Here is a 19,927-nt window from a genome sequence, read left to right as displayed (position 1 = left end):
CACTGTTTTTTTTTCATGCCATCCATTTACAACAATCCTCAAGCCTGCAATTAAACAATGCTTTGTACTATATTGTACATTGATTATGAACAAACCTAAAGTTTAAAACATAGACAAGAAGGGAGTTTACAGCATAGACAAGAGGGTAACCTAATTGAAACAACCATTGGTTCCTTGTTCCAGCCCCTAACACTTTGGTGTTTTCAGATCACTACGAACTGGATAGGTATAAGTTCCATTAAGTCCATCACCATATAATTGCTTACACTTATCCAGTCTCTTCAGATCTAAATGTGGATTGCTGGGAGAAAAGGCTAATGGGGGCTAGGGTAATCTTCAACCTGGACAAGGCAATGTCACGTTGTAAAGGTTACTTTAGGATACCTACAGTATTTTGCTTATGGGCCCTGGGTGACTGGGTCTTATGGGCCAACACACAGTGCTGACAACTGGCTCCTGTGAGTGCTGGTGGATGGAGAGTGTAGGGTTTCTGCTTGTCTATTGTTGCCAGTGTAAGCTGATCTGCTGCCTGCTCCCTCCATACAGGAACGTGAGCCTGGGTCGCCTTTCACCTGGTCAGACTGTTGGGATACTCACAACACGAAGTAGGAGGTGGAAAAGAGAGGAATGGACTAGTGACACAACCAGCTCCCAGTGTTTGTGTCTGTTTGAGTGCAGTGCACATATGTGTGTTAGCGCACACGTGTTTGCGTCTGTTTGTGTGCACACTCACACCTGTGCATATGTGTGTTTGATTATATACATGCTAGGGCAGAGAGGCCGAGGGCCCATCCCATCGGCCCCATAGATGAGGATAATAAGCTCCCTCTCCCCCTGAGAACCCCACTGTTCTCTGTGGCCTCTTTAATATGTAACACGCTCCATTGACAGGCCTATGAGTGTGAGTTTACAGGGAAGGGCAGCCTGAAATATTAAAGGGCCTGACGAGCTGCTGCAGGCTCACGTTGTTTGCCCTTCATTAGAGACGAGAGTAGTTTCTGTGGAAGAGCAGAAGGGTAGATAAAGGGAGGAGGACCTACCCTCCAGGGGACTGTACTACAGATACACAGGGACTAGGCAACAATATTCTCTCTCTACTATCTGATCCTATAATGTACATCAGTAGTGTAGCATTAGTTTGTCATTAGTTTTTCATAATGAAAAACAGTAAAGGAATAATACACTGGACTGGTCCCGGGAAGGAGGTTGCTTTGAAAACAGAAGCCATGGCAGAACTCCAGAGAACTACCAAGGACCTTTAGGGGGTTTGGAGGACAAACTAGATGGTATGTCATGTTTTGTTATGGGGGTTTTCAGTTCTGTTAGGCATGCTTTTGGTTGAGGACAGTTTTCCTTCAACAGGTAGTATAGAAGATCTGAGTGAGACTGACAAATTTGGTTTTATAACAAATGTTTCTCAATTAGTTGATCTGATATGTCCAAATGTATTGAATACGAGAACATTTCTAACAGATTGTTAGCTATGAGTTTAAAAATACTTAAAATAGTATGAATGTTTCAATTAATTATTAGTAGTTCCAGACACAGCAGAAAGGGAGAAGCACCTAGCACATCATGATAACCATCTCCCCTTTTCAGTGACATAGTTTCAGCCAGTAAATAGATATCTGTGTCTCTGCTTACAGGAGTATTAACCAACCTGTTGTGTTGTATCATCCCACAACTGACTGAACGGACAGAGAATGTTGTAACAGAAGTACACAGCTGACATCAAACATCTGGGTCTCAATTATTTTCTTCAGTCTAAATTTATTATCAATTCCATTCCTCTATTTTCCTCTCTCTTTGTATTAATCAACTGGAACGCTGCATGCATGTTTGATTATTTGAAATGCTAACTATAAAGTAGTAGTAATGTCACTAAAGGACCCTGAGTTTTTCTTGAGAATCCAAACTAACCAGGAAAAACTCTGGGCCATAGCAATAAGCGCCATTCATAATCTGTTCTCCTGTACAGGATGGATGAGGAGGAGGAAGCCCCAGTTCCTGATGCCCCAGACGTTCCTGCCCCAGAGGCCCTAGCAGAGGCCCCTGTAGATCCCCCGGTAGAGGGCGGTGTGGAGGCCGGAGGAGTTCAGCCATCCAGAGACAGCCGTAAACTGGACTGTATCATCTGCTACTGTGCCTTCAACCTGACTGAGAGGCTGCCACGCAAGCTCTACTGCGGCCACACCTTCTGCCAGGCCTGCCTGAGACGCCTCGACACCATCCTCAATGAGCAGGTGGGTCTGACTGACTGTCATGACACCGGTCCCACCATAGACTCACACAGAGGCAGGATCTATCTCAATGGACTAAGATATGCTAGTTAAACTGTAAAAGATATTTGATAAGATATTCAATATTTTTGGACCACTTCCAGAATTATTCAAACAGACTGGGCCTTGTCACAAAACGTGCAGTAATGTTCCCTTCGTGAAAAGGAACACTAATTTGTTGAAGATCAGCCAATACGCATCATCTCAAACTAATTTTAAGATGACCAAAGCTGCAGAGTAATGGATTGCATCAAGATACTTTTCTAGGGAGGGATTCTGTATTGAACACAACAGTCAGAACGGTTAGACCACCTAAAAGAGGCGTGTTCAGTTTGACACTAACATGTGTCCCAAGTGACAACCCTTACCCTGCCCTCTCTTCTACTCCCAGCAGATGTGGATCCCCTGTCCACAGTGTCGGCAGAACACCCCTCTCCCACGCGGGGGTGCTACAGCCCTGGACCTGGACCTAGCAGCCTTCCTGGGGGTCAAGGCCGAGATGGAAAACCAGAGGTCCAGCCCCCGGCAGGGAGGAAGAGAACTAGGCACCCAGCTCGAGCACAAGCCCTCTTTTGGGAAGCATTCCATCATAGAGCAGCCTCAGGCCACCTGGAATCATGGAGGACTGGCTGAGCCTCGCTTTCACAGGAGTCCCTGCTGCAGGCGCTTCTTCTGCTGCTGGTGGTGCTGCTAAGTCATGTATGAATGACAGGAGTTGATTAAAGCATCTGGCCAAGAGTTTTCCCCATTACAGTACCTCCTGCAGCTGATTATAGGGACGCCTGGGCTTCCAAGGCTACAAAGTGGAAAACCCTAGGGCCTGACTGCCTGACCTAGAAAAACTCCAGGCCTTATTTGGTCAGGAGACAAAGTTGTGTGGGGGACAACATTGTGTCGGTATCGTTTTACAAAGACACACTGTCTGTGTATGATTTGTTTTGAAGACTCATAGGAGAAAGAACGTTTCAGCCCTCAAAATGGGATGCTTGATAAGGACCTCCATTTTGAGCTTGCCTACAACCCAAAGAATCCTCGGCTGCCTCCTTTCAAATAAGCAACTGGACATATGGCCTATTGGTACCTTGTGGAACAGTCAACTGTTGAAAGTATCATTATATGCACACCTTTTTGAGTTATAGTATCATTTCTAAGTGTGTTTAATGTATGTATGTAACCATTTTGTCATGTGGAAGTGTAAAATAATGAAAGATATTATGGAGTTTGTTTTTATTAAAAACCAAAACAAATGGCAATTGGATCAACTTCTGACCCCAAATGACTCATTGTGTTTAAAAATCACCTAAAACAATGTTATAAAAAAAAAAAAAAAGAATCTGGGAGAAAGGACAGAAGGTATGTCCACAACTTCAAAGTTGTAGACAACATCAACAGCCTCAAATGTTGTTGTTCAATAATAATTGAACCATCTACTAAATGTCAGACAAATTCAGAATATTTAGGATGTTCAGATTAATCAATCAATCGAGAAGTTAATATTTTGCAGATCTTGGTTCAACATTCTTCTATTTGCATGGAATGACAGTCAGGTATTACCATAGAAATAGAATGTCATCCTATTTCTATGGTAGTACAGGTATGGTTACAGTTAGTACCATAGAAAGTCATTCTATTTCTATGGGTATTTCTATGGGTGGTCCTTCCTCTCCTCCTCACTCTGACATCCAGAGCTTGAAGGTGCGGTCGTAGGAGCAGGTGGCGATGAGCTGTCCGTCAGGGGACATGTCCACGCCCATCACCTTGCCCTCGTGGCCCGCCAGGGTCTTCAGGGGGGACCAGCCCGGGTGGGTCCACACCTTGGCTGTGTTGTCATAGGCCCCGGTCAGGAGGAAGTGACCATTATTGGCTAAGAGAGGGAGATTGATGGAGGGAAATGTGAACACAGAAATATTGCAACAGAAAGATACAACTCAAACTCTGCATATGAACTGCTTTTTTTATCCAGCTAGACTTAGAGTTCAGACTTTTTAAAAGGTTAAGACATTGTTATTAAAAGTCCAAAATTATGTTCACAAATACAACATCAGTTCTTAAGTGTCTTATAGAGCCGGTTATTGCATCTGCCTTATTTTCCATTTAGGAGGTTATAACCAGTTATAACAGCACAGAACAAGCCGCTAAACTTTCTCAGTCCTCCAAAAGTGTGTGTGATAGATTGAGCTGTTGCAAAAAAAATCCCATGGCTGAAACTAAAGTCGATCTCTAAACTTTTTGGCTTGAGGGCCACATTTGGAATTTCAAAATTCAACGTAGGGCTGCACATATGTTTTTATGTCTGATTTGTTTGTCAAAATCGATTTGCGGGCCAGAAAAAGGGCAGTTATTTGAAAATGTATAGGTCCATTATCATTTCTACATACTTTCTATCTAGTTTTAGACATTCTAACCTAATGTGTCATCCATATGACGGAAATCCGTCGCAGTGACGGAGAACTTTCAACCCTGTGATCACTCAATTGCTTAATTAAAGGAGGCCTCTGGGACCTGGAGAAACTCACGCTGGAATTTGACAGAGGACACCAGGTTCTGATGGGAGGGGATGGTGTAGATGCACTTCCTGCGACGAAGGTCCCACACCTTACAGGTGTTATCCCCACTTCCTGTTGCTGCGTGGTAGCTAAACGGAGGAGAAGATGGTTTCATTAGTGGACCTATAAACACCCTCCTGCTTATCATCATCAATAAGTAGGGCCAGGAGTTCTTCTTCACCATTGAATAACTCTGGGCTGTAGTTCTAGATCACATGTTCAGGAATATCTGGCCCTATCCATAAGATATGAATAACACAGTATCTTCCATGTCATTTACCCGTTGGGAGAGAAGTCGATGCTGTAGATCTCTTTGAGGTGGCCCTCCAGGAACATCACACAGCGCCCGGTGCGAAGGTCCCAAATACGCCCAAATGAATCCAGACCCCTGAGAAAGAGAGATGAATATTGTGTAGTAAAGCAAACTAGGATTCAACCAACAGTACAGATGAGGGCTAAATAGGGATCCGTCATTCTTTCTACTGTAAATCATTCTGTGCTGAATTGCACCAGTCAAGATGCTTTACAACAAACAAAAAGATACATCTGTACACAAACACAACGTCAGCTCTAATGTGTCACATGTAGCTGGTTTGTCGCATCTGCCTTCATTTTCATTTAGGAGGTTATAACCAGTTATAACAGCACAGAACGAGCTGCTAAACCTTCTCAGTCCTCCAAATTGTTCAGGTAGTAGATTGAGTTGATTATATGCATGAGATCAATGTGCACTGAAAGAGTAGGTGTGTGTGTGTGTGTGTAAGGCAGCATGTTATTATGACGAAGGGAGATGAAGGGAACATCCCTGTATGATTCAGACCAAGCCAGCCACTGCGAGGCTCTTGTTCTGCCAAGCCTCTAATTGAGATAACTGGGTGGACATCTACTAGCCTTCATTAAAACAGACTATTAAATCAGACCATTGTTTTACTATAGCGACCACTCCCTTTAATAGGCTAATCTAGATCTGCTCTATGACCTGACGGCACTTCAATTACGGGGTTGATTAAAGCCTTTTCTAGATAATATCTTAGTTTTGGGGAGGGCACTGAGATCACAGTTATCTGAAGCCAAGGTTTGTTGTAAAAAATAATGGGTTAATACTCTACAAAAGTCACCCGCCATTTGCTAGATTTGCTGGCAACATCCATTGCAACAGCATGTGCAGGGAAAACCAAAAGAGAACACAGAAATTAATTACGCTTCAGGGATATCTTCAACAGTATCTCCAATAATGACGTATTGTAAACAAATATTGACAATAATAATATAATAATATGCCATTTAGCAGACGCTTTTATCCAAAGCGACTTACAGTCATGCGTGCATACATTTTTTGTGTATGGGTGGTCCCGGGGATCGAACCCACTACCTTGGCGTTACAAGCGCCGTGCTCTACCAGCTGAGCTACAGAGGACATTGACTTTCAACTGACATTGACTTTCAATGACATTGACTGACATTGACTAGTCAACTGACATTGACTTTCATAGCATATCCAGTGAGATCTTACCCAGTAGCTGCCAGAGATCCATCAGGGTGGAATTGCATGTCATGGACTCCTTTACTGTGTCCCTCTTGGTGCAGGATCTCCTCCTGGGCCTCCAGGTCCCACAGCCTCCATGAATTATCATAACTGCCAAGGAGAGGGTAGAGAGGATTAAGCCCCACTTCAGATTCAATTTGAACAACTCAAGTCTGGCCAGAGTACGATTGATCTATTTCTATGGTTGAGACATTTGGTACAAGTGATCATGTTTCGTTTTTATTGTATTGCCTGGAGTTCTCAACTGACGTGCCGGGGTTAAATAATGCTTCAGAATAAATTCACCCACCAGGTGGTGCCCAGGAACCTTCCAGAGGGGTGCCAGGCTACTCTTGCCACCCTCATGGAGTGGCCCTCGATGTCAGCTACAGGTACATCACTGTAAAGAGAGGGGTCACCATGGTCACAAAACATCGACATGCATTTTAAATCGCCACCATTCATTTCACAACTAACTCCACAACCTCAGCTACGGTTTATGATGATACCTGACGAACATTTGGGAAAAACCTACACTGCTTTTGTCAACCCCTCACCCTTTTTTCCTGAATAATATTTTATTAACCTTTAGGTAGTCTCCCTTATTTGACAGATGGAGATAAAGACAGACACACAGTATGATAGCAATCAGAGCAGACCTGTCCAGACTCCAGAGTTTGACGGAGCCGTCGGCAGCACAGGAGGCCATGTTAACATCAGAGTCGTCCAGAGTCAGAGTGGCCTGAGGATGGAAACAGATGGCCCCCACATGGGTGTTGTGGCCTGAGGGGAGAGAAAGAGAACAACACAAGATGATAAGGATGCACAAATAAATCCTGAAAAACACATGTCAAAAATGTTATACATTGATTTGCATTTTATTGAGGGAAATAAGTATTTGACCCCCTCTCTATCAGAAAGATTTCTGGCTCCCAGGTGTCTTTTATACAGGTAACGAGCTGAGATTAGGAGCACACTCTTAAAGGGAGTGCTCCTAATCTCAGCTTGTTACCTGTATAAAAGACACCTGTCCACAGAAGCAATCAATCAATCAGATTCCAAACTCTCCACCATGGCCAAGACCAAAGAGCTCTCCAAGGATGTCATGGACAAGATTGTAGACCTACACAAGGCTGGAATGGGCTACAAGACCATCGCCAAGCAGCTTGGTGAGAAGGTGACAACAGTTGGTGCGATTATTCGCAAATGGAAGAAACATAAAATAACTGTCAATCTCCCTCTGCCTGGGACTCCATGCAAGACCTCACCTCGTGGAGTTGCAATGATCATGAGAACGGTGAGGAATCAGCCCAGAACTACACGGGAGGATCTTGTCAATGATCTCAAGACAGCTGGGACCATAGTCACCAAGAAAACAATTGGTAACACACTACGCCGTGAAGGACTGAAATCCTGCAGCGCCCACAAGGTCCCCCTGCTCAAGAAAGCACATATACATGCCCGTCTGAAGTTTTCCAATGAACATCTGAATGATTCAGAGGAGAACTGTGTGAAAGTGTTGTGGTCAGATGAGACCAGAATCAAGCTCTTTGGCATCAACTCAACGTGTTTGGAGGAGGAGGAATGCTGCCTATGACCCCAAGAACACCATCCCCACCGTCAAACATGGAGGTGGAAACATTATGCTTTGGGGGTGTTTTTCTGCTAAGGGGACAGGACAACTTCACCGCATCAAAGGGACGATGGACGGGGCCATGTACCGTCAAATCTTGGGTGAGAACCTCCTTCCCTCAGCCAGGGCATTGAAAATGGGTCATGGATGGGTATTCCAGCATGACAATGACCCAAAACACACAGCCAAGGCAACAAAGGAGTGGCTCAAGAAGCACATTAAGGTCCTGGAGTGGCCTAGCCAGTCTCCAGACCTTAATCCCATAGAAAATCTGTGGAGGGAGCTGAAGGTTCGAGTTGCCAAACGTCAGGCTCGAAACCTTAATGACTTGGAGAAGATCTGCAAAGAGGAGTGGGACAAAATCCCTCCTGAGATGTGTGCAAACCTGGTGTCCAACTACAAGAAACATCTGACCTCTGTGATTGCCAACAAGGGTTTTGCCACCAAGTACTAAGTCATGTTTTGCAGAGGGGTCAAATACTTATTTCCCTCATTAAAATGCAAATCAATTTATAACATTTTTGACATGGGTTTTTCTGGATTTTTTTGTTGTTATTCTGTCTCTCACTGTTTAAATAAACCTACCATTAAAATTATAGACTGATCATGTCTTTGTCAGTGGGCAAACGTACAAAATCAGCAGGGGATCAAATACTTTTTCCCCCTCACTGTATAAGGTTTGGAAATACTTTTATTTTACTTCAGAATTATTACAGACTTCAGTAGCCCAAGCAAAGAGTAATTGCAAAGAAGGGGGAAAAGGATTGAGGAAAATAAGAGATTCTTCTTACCCCGAAGGGTACGGACAAGGGTACAGTCAGGAGCATTCCACAGTTTACACAGGCCACTCCTAGAGAGAAAAACAAGTCAGGAAGACTGAGGGAAAAGTCACACATACCTTTTTGATAGCAACATTTTAAATACAAAACACACCCAAAGTCATTCAGTACGTTTACATGCACACTAATAATTTGATAGTAAACCAATTACGGCAGTAGGCAGAGTATAGAAATTCTAATGTAAACACTTTACTATGCATATCTGGCGTAAAGTCCAAATCTAAATAAGCATACGCCGATTAAAACACCTGATTTTCTGAAAAATCTTTTGAATTATTAGGACACGTAAACAGCTTAATCAGCGTTCCAGCTATGTATTTGATCTGCGCATTTGCCAGCACAGGCTAGCGCAAGCCTCCCTCTTATGCGAGAGTGAAGTGAGTTCGGAAAAACTGAAAGTATGCATCTTAGAAAGAGTTCACATACAAACGTTATATGTCCAAACTCAGAATCAAAAATGGTCACTGTGGTAGAAAGTTTATTTTGATTGGCGATTTTCTGCATTTATCAAATGTTCCATCAGTAGCCTGATTTCCATGTAAACATGATTTTTAGGGACATCGTTCTCCTTGCAAAGTACGTAAACATTTTAAACAAACTACTATATTAAATCGGACTATCCATAATAATCGTATTATTGTGTGCATGTAACCATGCTCACTGCTGCCTGTGCGGTACACTGAGAGAGGGGACTCACCAAGATGCAGTCACCAGCATTTTGGAGTTGGGGCTGAACTGGCAAAAGGATATAGGCCTGTCGTCACCAATCTGACTGCAGAAGTTATTCAGGTTCTGGATAGGCAGAGGAAATCATGTCATTCTACAACTGTTTTTCACAAACAAGACAGGTCCTTTCATGCTTTTGGAGACTGATGGAGGACGTACCCTGAGCGTCTTGTGAAGTTCTTGTGTTCGGACTGTTCGTGTAGATTCTGGGATCTCCCTGTGAGCTCTGGCGGCTTCTAACCTTTTCACGGCCCTGTTGAGACATCACACATGTTTTTATGAATATAATTTTGTTGAAAAACCAATTCCCTTCAGTTTTCTAAGACAACCTTTGAAACTATCATTGTCATCATGGTAACTATGGTCCAACAGAATAAAGCTGTACCTTGGCAGAGAGTATCTGGCCAACCAGAGCCTTGCCTCCTTAAGAGTGGTCGGTCCCTCATGGTACCACGTCTGCTGACACTGAAAGAGGGGGACAGGAGAATATATAAAATGTGTGTATCTCCATATTGAATGAATACTGACTGTAAAAGTTGTAGTAGTGAGAGAAAGATATAGGAGAGTCAAGCCACATATCATACCTCCTCTTGGGAGCGTTTGGATTTCTCGTCATCCTTCTTAGATTTCTTCAATGCATCTGGACCCACTACAGAGAGGATATTCCTTAGCCTGGAAAAGAGAGCAAGTACAAATTGAGCAGGGAGAGGGGAAGAGAGATTGTGAGTAAAGATGGACATAATGCAAGTAAAATATAACTATCGATACAGTGTGTTAAAGCATTAAGGCAATTCTTCAAAACGGCTGTTTTAATTGGCGAGTTAACATGTTGTAAAAGCATCAGCAAAGGGTCACAGATGTGTGGATTGTTCATTCACACATTCAAATATTAGAAGGGGTGGACAGAGCCATGCTTGTGTCCCTCACCTCTCTCGTCTCTCAGCAGGCCCCTCCCCAAACAGTGTGATTGGTTCCCTGAGGGCCCGTAAGCAGGCTTTGACCTCTGCATCATCTGTGGATACTGTGATTTGTCTCGCTCTCTTTCTGCGCTCAAAATCTGCCAATACCTCAGACTGGCGCTCACTCACACGTTCCTCAAGCTCAAGGGACTCACCTGAGGGGAGAGGAGATAATAAATTAGATGATACCGCCACAAACTTTTCATAATTGTTTTCAAATACAGATTTGTGTTTGTTGACAGTTTGTGGTTGGTATACTAACCACTGGAGATGTTAATGTTGCCAGCCTCAATTCCTGCTTTGACAGAATCTTTGCCTGACCCAGAGGCCTCTCGTCCCAGCCTCTCCCTCTCCTTCTCCTCCAAACTGCCATAGAAGATCCTGGTCTTCTTCACCAGCGGAGCTTCTTCATCGTCAGACATTTCTAGTCCTTATGTCTGGTCCCACTGTTTACCACAATGATACTGACCTGGAATAGACAAGACATACACAGATAAATTAATGATAACTTGATAGTAAAACACCTCAATCGCTATAGCTAATGAGGCAAAGTGTAAAACTACTGTACCTAGCAATTTGCTGACCAACAATAGCCAAGTCCCTAATCAGTAAATCAAATGACTAAGATGCATTGACAAAATCTTGGGGAGTTTGTGCTGCCTTCCTACACAAGAGCACGTTGACGAAGCCTAGCTAGCTAACGTTAGCAAACAGCACTCAACAGTTTGCCAACAGCAAAAGCATTCCCCAAACAGACAAAATTCTCAACATTTACGGTGATTACGTTAACTGTATTTCAGTCTTGGGTTCGAAATAACAAAGCAACTACAAAAGAACAGTAACTAGCAAAATCTAATTACAAAAGTGGTAGCCGCGTCGTATCTCCGTCTGTGCACAGGAAGTTGTTTATCGAAAGAGTTGGTTTGAAATTTCACAGCGACATCTAGTGTAAAGGAGTCAAACCGAATATCTTCCTCTGGGTCAAACCAATGGCCGTGTTCGAGAGCATCCAAACCGTGATGCATCGTGGGTAAATTCTGACTTTATCTATAAACAATATTGGGCGCGTTCGAGCAGATCACTTTTGTCAAGACGTTGACCAACGTTGGTCACCGCCTTTCAAAGTGTGTTGCATTATGGGTATATGTCAGATTTGCGATGACATGTCGACTGCATGACCTTTACAACAACCATGTGATCAAAGGTCATGAACTTTCGACTGCAGTTGACTGGAAATTTCTGCAGTTGCCCCTCACCAACTGCAACTTGAAGTCGGAACTAAAGCATTGTGGGAGACAGCCTTCTGGTTTTTTGGAAGCAAAAGGCACTACATGCTCATAAATGGTTGATGTTACCAACTATCATTGGTTATTATCAGTGCATGTTTACAATTTAGGGTGGATGACTATTTAGAGCATTAATACATCTTAATCCTTACAATCTCATTACATAGGCGTACATATGATCCACATTTCTAACATAAATAAATGAAATATCCTACTTGTGACAATATAGCTAATGTATTTATCTAGATGTTACTGTAATGTTGTGTCCAATGTTATAGCCTACAATGGTCTTGTCTGTAATATTGTTGTCACCAAACAAATTCTAATTGGTTGATTGTCTATGAAGTGTGAATAAAATTGAATACACATTGTAGGCTACACATGGGCTATTGTCAGACATTTATACACTGGCAATTTTAGAGGCTTAATCTGTGCCGGGAATCCGGCCCTTAATGAGCAAGTACCCCAGACACCAGTCATGGGGTCAATTTTAAAATTTTATATTTCACCTTTATTTACCCAGGTAAGCCAGTTGAGAACAAGTTCTCATTTACAACTGCGACCTGGCCAAGATAAAGCAAAGCAGTGCGATAAAAACAACAACACAGAGCGCAGTGGTCTAAGGCGCCGCATCGCAGTGCTAACTGTGCCACTAGAGATCCTGGTTCGAATCCAGGCTCTGTCGCAGCCGGCCGCGACCGGGAGACTCATGGGCGGCGCACAATTGGCCCAGCGTCGTCCAGGGTAGGGGAGGGAATGGCCGGCAGGGATGTAGCTCAGTTGATAGAGCATGGCGTTTGCAACGCCAGGGTTGTGGGTTCGATTCCCACGGGGGGCCAGTATAAAAATAAAAAATATAAATAAAAAATATGTATTCACTAACTGTAAGTCGCTCTGGATAAGAGCGTCTGCTAAATGACTTAAATGTAAAACATAAAGTCAAAAATACAACAGAAAATATATATACAGTGTGTGCAAATGTAGCAAGTTATGGAGGTAAGGAAATAAATAGGCCATAGTGCAAAATAATTACAATTAGTATTAACACTGGAATGATAGATGTGCAAGAGATGATGCGCAAATAGAGATACTGGGGTGCAAATTAGCAAAATAAATAAATAATATGGGGATGAGGTAGTTGGGTGGGCTAATTACAGATGGGCTGTGTACAGGTGCAGTGATCGGTAAGGTGCTCTGACAACTGATGCTTAAAGTTAGTGAGGGAGATAAGAGTCTCCAGCTTCAGAGATTTTTGCAGTTCGTTCCAGTCATTGGCAGCAGAGAACTGGAAGGAATGGCGGCCAAAGGAGGTGTTGGCTTTGGGGATGACCAGTGAGATATACCTGCTGGAGCGCATACTACGGGTGGGTGTTGCTATGGTGACCAATGAGCTAAGATAAGGCAGGGATTTGCCTAGCAGTGATTTATAGATGGCCTGGAGCCAGTGGGTTTGGCGACGAATATGTAGTGAGGACCAGCCAACAAGAGCGTACAGGTCACAGTGGTGGGTAGTATATGGGGCTTTGGTGACAAAACGGATGGCACTGTGATAGACTACATCCAATTTGCTGAGTAGAGTGTTGGAGGATATTTTGTAAATGACATCGCCAAAGTCAAGGATCGGTAGGATAGTCAGTTTTACAAGGGCATGTTTGGCAGCATGAGTGAAGGAGGCTTTGTTGCGAAATAGGAAGCCGATTCTAGATTTAACTTTGGATTGGAGATGCTTAATGTGAATCTGGAAGGAGAGTTTACAGTCTAACCAGACACCTAGGTATTTGTAGTTGTCCACATACTCTAGGTCTGACACGTCGAGAGTAGTGATTCTAGTCGGGTGGGCGGGTGCCAGCAGCGTTCGATTGAAGAGCATGCATTTAGTTTTACTAGTGTTAAAGAGCAGTTGGAGGCTACGGAAGGAGTGTTGTATGGCATTGAAGCTTGTTTGGAGGTTTGTTAACACAGTGTCCAATGAAGGGCCAGATGTATACAAAATGGTGTCGTCTGCGTAGAGGTGGATCTGAGAGTCACCAGCAGCAAGAGCGCCATCATTGATATACACAGAGAAAAGAGTCGGCCCAAGAATTGAACCCTGTGGCACCCCCATAGAGACTGCCATAGGTCCAGACAACAGGCCCTCCAATTTGACACATTGAACTCTATCTGAGAAGTAGTTGGTGAACCAGGCGAGGCAGTCATTTGAGAAACCAAGGCTATTTAGTCTGCCAATAAGAATGTGGTGGTTGACAGAGTCAAAAGCCTTGGCCAGGTCGATGAAGACGGCTGCACAGTACTGTCTATTATCGATCGCGGTTATAATATCGTTTAGGACCTTGAGCGTGGCTGAGGTGCACCCATGACCAGCTCGGAAACCGGATTGCATAGCGGAGAAGGTACGGTGGGATTCGAAATGGTCGGTGATCTGTTTGTTAACTTGGCTTTCAAAAACTTTCGAATGGCAGGGCAGGATGGATATAGGTCTGTAACAGTTTGGATCTAGAGTGTCACCCCAATGACCGCGGTAGCTTTCCAATCTCTGGGGATCTCAGACGTTACGAAAGAGAGGTTGAAAAGGCTAGTAATAGGGGTTGTGACAATTTCAGCGGCTATTTTTGGAAAGAAAGGGTCCAGATTGTCTAGCCCAGATGATTTGTAGGGGTCCAGATTTTGCAGCTCTTTCAGAACATCAGCTGTCTGAATTTGGGTAAAGGAGCAGCAGGGGGGGGCATGGGCAAGTTGCAGCGGAGGGTGCAGAGCTGGTGGCCGGGGTAGTGGTAGCCAAGTGGAAAGCATGGCCAGCCGTAGCAAAATGCTTGTTGAAATTCTCAATTATTGTAGATTTATCAGTGGTGATAGTGTTTCCTAGCCTCAGTGCAATGGGCAGCTGGGAGGAGGTGCTCTTATTCTCCATGGACTTTACAGTGTCCCAAAACATATTGGAGTTAGTGCTACAGGATGCACATTTCTGTTTGAAAAAGCTAGCCTTTGCTTTCCTAACTGCTTGTGTATATTGGTTCCTAACTTCCCTGAAAAGTTGCATATCGCGGGGGCTATTCGATGCTAATGCAGTACACCAATACCAAGTACATTTGACTTCTTGGCATATTGTTTACCCAGTAACTTAAATGAACTGCTGTATATGTAGTCTAATCCTTTTCGTATTGTTTACCCAGTATGTGAACTGATGTACAGTACCAGTCAAAAGTTTGGAAACACCTACTCATTCAAGGGTTTTTCTTTATGTGTTGATTTCTTCACTATTATTCTACAATGTAGAAAATAGTAAAAATAAAGAAAAACCCTTGAATGAGTAGCTGTCCAAACTTTTGACTGGTACTGTACATGTATTATCTAATACTTTTCTGTACAGTGAGTGTTTTGTCTTTCATGTGATTGAATCAAATTCTGTTCTTTACATGGTTACTGACAGAAACAACATAAAGGCTGAGAATGAAAGAAATACACTGCAGACTGTAGTGATGCTGACATGCAATCAATTACCATACAGTAAGAATCTTTTTTGACTCAATTTTAATCACATCTGTTACAATTCCATGTTGCACAATCACAAATAATAATGAGGAAAGTACAAGGGGATGAAGTAATGGTAAACAACAGAGCATAAACACCTATATGTTCTCATTCTAGTAGCCTATGCACTCACTACCTGGTCTTGTGAACGTTAGAAAGAGCTTGGGCTGGTATCTAATTTCCTTATCATCGGGATATTCATTCCTTGGACCATGTTAAGCTTCGTGTAGGAGAAGTGGAATTTACATAGCATCCACTTCATCGGCAACAACAAAGGCGAATGCCATGTCTGCCATTGTCGCGTTTCCTAGAAACAGTAGAAATTGTCCGACTTGCAGTTGGTTTACTCATCAGCTTCTGTCTACAGTCGTCTAATTTCGGTTTACCGATCAAACGCGCCTATTGAGTAGTTGCAAGGTGATTTGTAGATTAGTCAGTCTTGACTCCCCTTTAAAGTCGGCTGCAATAGAGCTCGCCAGCTTGTTCTACTAAAACCCCAAAATTAGTTACATCTGGTTCCTTCAGCCATTCCTATGACAAAAATGTATGGGGAAAGAATGGGGTTTTCAGATAAACGCCGAAAATTAAGGTCTGAGGTTAACACAGGTTTAGGATATCTCGTACGTTTTGTTCTATTATATAATATCAGTCAGTTAACATGACCTTTATGAATTATGTGCTTTCTTTGATTACATAAATTATTCAAAATTCACAAAAAGTGACATTAGCTTATGAAGATTATCTCATAGAACAAAACTTATAAGATCTCCTAATTTTGAAGCGTTTATGTAATAAAAAAGAAAGCACAAAGGTCATGTTAACTGACTAATATTATCTCATAGAACAAAACGTATAAGCTCTCATAAGCCTGTGTTTACCACAGACCTTATTTTCGGCATTTATCCAAAAACCCTACAAAAACTTCATTAATTTTCCCATAGGCTTTGTCGAAACCACGTGGTGGAGTTAGTGCTTACAAAAAGATGCTAAAACCCAGAAATGTGTTACCTCTGTTTCGTTCAGCCATTTCTATGGGGGAAATTAATGGGGAAAGAAAATAGTTTGGGGATAAATGTCGAAAATAAGATCTGAGGTTAACACAGGCTTAGGAGATGTTATACGTTTTGTTCTATAAGATAATATCTGTCAGTTAACATTACCTTTATGAACTATGAAACCTTTGTGCTGTTTTTGATAACATAAATGTTTCAAAATTCACCAAAAAGGTACTTTAGTTGATGAAGACGATCTCATAGAACAAAACATATCAGCATGTGTTTAAAACATACCTTATTTCGGCGTTTATCACCATTAATATCCCCATAGGCTTTGTCCAACGAACCATGGCGGGGTTAGTGCCTACAAAAATATGACGTTACTATTGCCATTTCCGCCATGGTTCGTAGGACCAAATAAGGTATGTGGTAAACACAGGCTTAGGAGATCTTTTATGTTTTGTTCTATAAAATAATATTAATCAGCTAACTTGTGAATTTTTAAGCATTTATGTAATAAAAAAAAAAAAACTAGCATATAAAGGCTTAATAATTCATAAAGGTCATGTTAATTGACTGATATTATTTCATAGAACAAAACGTATAATTTTCGGCATTTATCCCAAAACCCTATGCTTTCCAATTCATTTGAATGGCTGAACGAACCAAAACGAACCAGAGGTAACTAATTTACGGGTTTTAGGACTACACGATGGCGAGCTCTATGGGTCAAACACGCCCACGCGGGGCACTGCTGAAAAACTACTTTACCCAGAAGCTTTTCGTCAATTTATGGCGGATTCTACAGAGCGTGGCTAGCTAGCTTATATACAAAAAAACAACAACAAAATGTAAGTAAATATGAACGATTTGCCTGTTTCATTGTGTCTCAGAGACGAAGTATTGACGTGGAGAGCTCGCTATTTTGGTCTCTTTTGCCAAGTTTGGTCCGTCTTTGTAGTCTTTGATCCAGTTAGCCAGCTAACACGCCGTTACTAACTAGCTAGCTTGCTAGTTAGCTACTAGCTAGGAGTAGGACGTTGCAGAGATTTGAGTGCAATTAATTTCTTTGGTAGCCTAAATCATATCAAATGTTATTTGTCACAGGCTTCGTAAACAACAGGTGTAGACTAACAGTGACATTATTACTTACGTGTCCTTTTTCAACAATGCAGAGTGAACAAAAATTACTAATTTTGTGTAGTAATTTCATATACAGTAAGTGATTTAATGCTACCTATTGCACTCAGCACTTGACTTATCACCTTTTTTTCTATCATTAGCCAGCGATAATAGTACAGCAGTTTCCTAGGGCACTTGTGTGAATAAGTATTAATTGATACTGCACATCTGCTTCCCAGCTAGTGGGTAGAAGATGCTGCGGAGAAAGCCCACCCGTCTGGAGCTGAAGTTGGATGACACTGAGGAGTTCGAGAGTGTCAAGAAAGAGCTTGAGGTGAGTAGCCACACTATCATGAATAATCTATAGTATTTGCAGGTATAAAAGCATAAAATACCATCTTATTAGTGTATGAACAATGCAGTCCCCATGGACTTTGCAAGAAAAGCTTGATGATTAGCAGAACTTCCATTTGTCTAACTACCACCCACACTTATTTTCTCTTTCAGAGTCGGAAGAAACAGCGAGATGAGGTGGATGTTGTTGGCGTGGCGATGTCGAGTGACATGGTGGGGGCCAGTAGTGGAACAGGGGATGGGAAGACACGGGAACAGATGATCAATGAGAGAATAGGCTACAAGCCCCATCCTAAACCCAACACCTTGCCATCGCTCTTTGGAAACCTGCAATTTTAGGTTCCTAATGGACACATTAGAGACTGCTAAAACTGTTGGCCCCTCCAGCATTGGTGTGTGGTTGGCACAGTGACTGTGCTCTTGACATGGTCAGGGATATTTGTTTACCTGAGATAAGTATATCTCTACAAATAAATGTGTACTTTGAGGATCACTTTGCATTTATAACAGTCTAAAGTAATGTTGCTGCATTTACCTGAAAAGTTATGACTTGCGATACAAAGTGTGGCCTTTTGTACAATTTATTGTTTGATGGGAGCGGTTGTGTACAGCGGTTTCCCTCCTTTATTACAAACATCCAGACTTTGTAGTCCCAGGAAGGTGAAGGTAGCATCTGTGGAAAGATGGATGAACAGAATGGACTTGATAACTAATCAGTTATTACTTACAATGGTATGATTGTACTTTTATTTGCCTACAAGGCCGCATTATGTCAAGGACCGGAGAATGCAACAGAATCAAACAAATACAGTTCTTGAATGATACCATTTATTACTTGTTTTCTCTAAAAAGATTATAGTACTGTAAATATGTAAAGCTATACAGACATGTTCACACTGATGATGCGCTAGAGTGCTGGTCAGATTCCCACTGTTGTTTTGGCCAATTTGCTTCAACACTCGGTTTGTACAGTAGACTATACTAATATCCTCTTTATACATGATCCCACGTGGTAAAGCAGAAACGGTTATATGTTCAAGTATACACTAACTATTAATGTCCCTGGCTTGATTGTAATGTAATGAGAACGTGTGGCTGTTAAATCCAGTTATAGCAATTGGGAATTTGACCCCCAAACCAGACACAGCACAATGTCACTCAGGCAACTGATAAACATTTTACTACAGTCATTTATCTCAGAAATGGAAAAAAAGCACAACATTAAGAAATGAAAAAGACATACCTAAAAGTGAAATATTTTCTCTTTAGGTTCTACTTCATAGAAATCCCCCTTCTGTAAAAGTATGTACTGTCAGTAGTGTGCGGCCTAAGCACCGATAGGTCACAAGAAGTGCAGAAATCATGTGGTACTAGGCCAGTCTGAGAAAGCACTGGATCCAGTCTCCTACTTTCCCAGAGTTCTCTGCTTGTCCTTGGGACTGGAAGACTTGCTCCAATAAGGACACTAGTATCCATGTTGTGTTGACTGTGTCTCCCGAGTGGCGCAGTGGTCTAAGGCACTGCATCGCAGTGCTAGCTGTGCCACTAGAGATCCTGGTTCGAATCCAGGCTCTGTCGTAGCCGGCCGCGACTGGGAGACCCATGGGGCGGTGCACAATTGGCCCAGCGTCGTCCAGGGTATGGGAGGGAATGGCCGGCAGGGATGTAGCTCAGTTGGTAGAGCATGGCGTTTGCAACGCCAGGGTTGTGGGTTCGATTCCCACGGGGGGCCAGTATGAAAAAATTACAAAAATAATAATGTATGCACTCACTAACTGTAAGTCGCTCTGGATAAGAGCGTCTGCTAAATGACTAAAATGTAAATGTAATGCGCTACTTTAACCCTATTGAATGAACACACCAAAAGTTACTTCCCAGTTATAGCAGGGAATCCCACTTTATCAAGTGATAGTTAACCCTTTTTAGGTTGAGGTTTTTAGGCATGTCCTTATGTGCTCAGATTAGACCCAGTAATCTGTTCAATACATTTGTTTCTTGAAACAAGCCAATTAAAGATTTGGCCAGCAACAATTTAAGATAGTGAAGATTTAAAAAGGCAGACACTTGAATTTAGACATCAAATGTTAACTAAAATATCTTAGCTGGAAGTGATACTAGCAGTAGGTTTGTTTGAC

At 42.4% G+C, this 19,927-nt stretch overlaps 3 protein-coding genes and 2 non-coding genes across 9 annotated transcripts; 2 read left to right on the top strand and 3 right to left on the bottom strand.

Annotated features, from left to right (window-relative positions):
• The first annotated feature begins 1,084 nt into the window (after positions 1-1,084).
• On the top strand, positions 1,085-3,626 carry rnf224 (ring finger protein 224). 2 transcript variants are annotated; one of them, XM_041850675.2, is made up of 3 exons: positions 1,085-1,286; positions 1,647-2,243; positions 2,674-3,626. In XM_041850675.2, exons 2-3 carry the CDS (start codon positions 1,980-1,982, stop codon positions 2,971-2,973), a joined length of 564 nt encoding a protein of 187 aa, XP_041706609.1. In that variant the 5' UTR covers positions 1,085-1,286; positions 1,647-1,979; the 3' UTR covers positions 2,974-3,626. The 2 variants fall into 2 exon arrangements, with proteins under 2 accessions (XP_041706609.1, XP_041706608.1); XM_041850674.2 differs by having other exon boundaries at positions 2,671-3,626.
• prpf4 (PRP4 pre-mRNA processing factor 4 homolog (yeast)) lies at positions 3,492-16,888 on the bottom strand. Of its 4 annotated transcripts, none has more exons than XM_041850672.2 (14): positions 16,611-16,888; positions 10,770-10,976; positions 10,476-10,662; positions 10,133-10,220; positions 9,934-10,013; positions 9,708-9,801; positions 9,520-9,614; positions 8,775-8,833; positions 7,010-7,133; positions 6,661-6,750; positions 6,339-6,461; positions 5,106-5,213; positions 4,796-4,914; positions 3,492-4,143 (listed from the first exon to the last, which is right to left on the bottom strand). In XM_041850672.2, exons 2-14 carry the CDS (start codon positions 10,927-10,929, stop codon positions 3,950-3,952), a joined length of 1,521 nt encoding a protein of 506 aa, XP_041706606.1. In that variant the 5' UTR covers positions 10,930-10,976; positions 16,611-16,888; the 3' UTR covers positions 3,492-3,949. The 4 variants fall into 4 exon arrangements, with proteins under 4 accessions (XP_041706606.1, XP_041706603.1, XP_041706605.1 ...); XM_041850669.2 differs by lacking the exon at positions 16,611-16,888 and adding an exon at positions 11,076-11,498; XM_041850671.2 differs by lacking the exon at positions 16,611-16,888 and adding an exon at positions 11,292-11,498.
• LOC121542276 lies at positions 4,300-4,435 on the bottom strand. The gene has a single exon (XR_005995883.1). It is a non-coding gene; the product is annotated as a small nucleolar RNA SNORA47 (small nucleolar RNA).
• On the bottom strand, positions 5,369-5,505 carry LOC121542275. The gene has a single exon (XR_005995882.1). It is a non-coding gene; the product is annotated as a small nucleolar RNA SNORA47 (small nucleolar RNA).
• Positions 16,889-16,978: 90 nt separating the features above from the next.
• On the top strand, positions 16,979-18,616 carry cdc26 (cell division cycle 26 homolog). Its single transcript, XM_041850668.1, has 3 exons — positions 16,979-17,167; positions 17,678-17,772; positions 17,946-18,616. Exons 2-3 carry the CDS (start codon positions 17,692-17,694, stop codon positions 18,129-18,131), a joined length of 267 nt encoding a protein of 88 aa, XP_041706602.1. The 5' UTR covers positions 16,979-17,167; positions 17,678-17,691; the 3' UTR covers positions 18,132-18,616.
• The last annotated feature ends 1,311 nt before the right edge of the window (positions 18,617-19,927 follow it).

Source organism: Coregonus clupeaformis, chromosome 27, assembly GCF_020615455.1.
Source record: "Coregonus clupeaformis isolate EN_2021a chromosome 27, ASM2061545v1, whole genome shotgun sequence".
Taxonomy (NCBI): domain Eukaryota; kingdom Metazoa; phylum Chordata; class Actinopteri; order Salmoniformes; family Salmonidae; genus Coregonus; species Coregonus clupeaformis.
This window is presented reverse-complemented; position numbering and strand designations above follow the sequence as displayed.

Bases quoted from the DNA above. Each gene is read 5' to 3' on its own strand.
- prpf4 (XM_041850672.2), bottom strand. From the start codon at position 10,929: ATGTCTGACGATGAAGAAGCTCCGCTGGTGAAGAAGACCAGGATCTTC. The intron at 9,615-9,707 runs GTACGTCCTCCA...CTGCCTATCCAG, and splicing joins AACTTCACAAGACGCTCAGG to AACCTGAATAACTTCTGCAG. The intron at 6,462-6,660 runs GTGGGTGAATTT...TCTCCTTGGCAG, and splicing joins AGGTTCCTGGGCACCACCTG to TTATGATAATTCATGGAGGC.
- rnf224 (XM_041850674.2), top strand. From the start codon at position 1,980: ATGGATGAGGAGGAGGAAGCCCCAGTTCCTGATGCCCCAGACGTTCCT. The intron at 2,244-2,670 runs GTGGGTCTGACT...TTCTACTCCCAG, and splicing joins ACACCATCCTCAATGAGCAG to CAGATGTGGATCCCCTGTCC.
- cdc26 (XM_041850668.1), top strand. From the start codon at position 17,692: ATGCTGCGGAGAAAGCCCACCCGTCTGGAGCTGAAGTTGGATGACACT. The intron at 17,773-17,945 runs GTGAGTAGCCAC...TTTCTCTTTCAG, and splicing joins GTGTCAAGAAAGAGCTTGAG to AGTCGGAAGAAACAGCGAGA.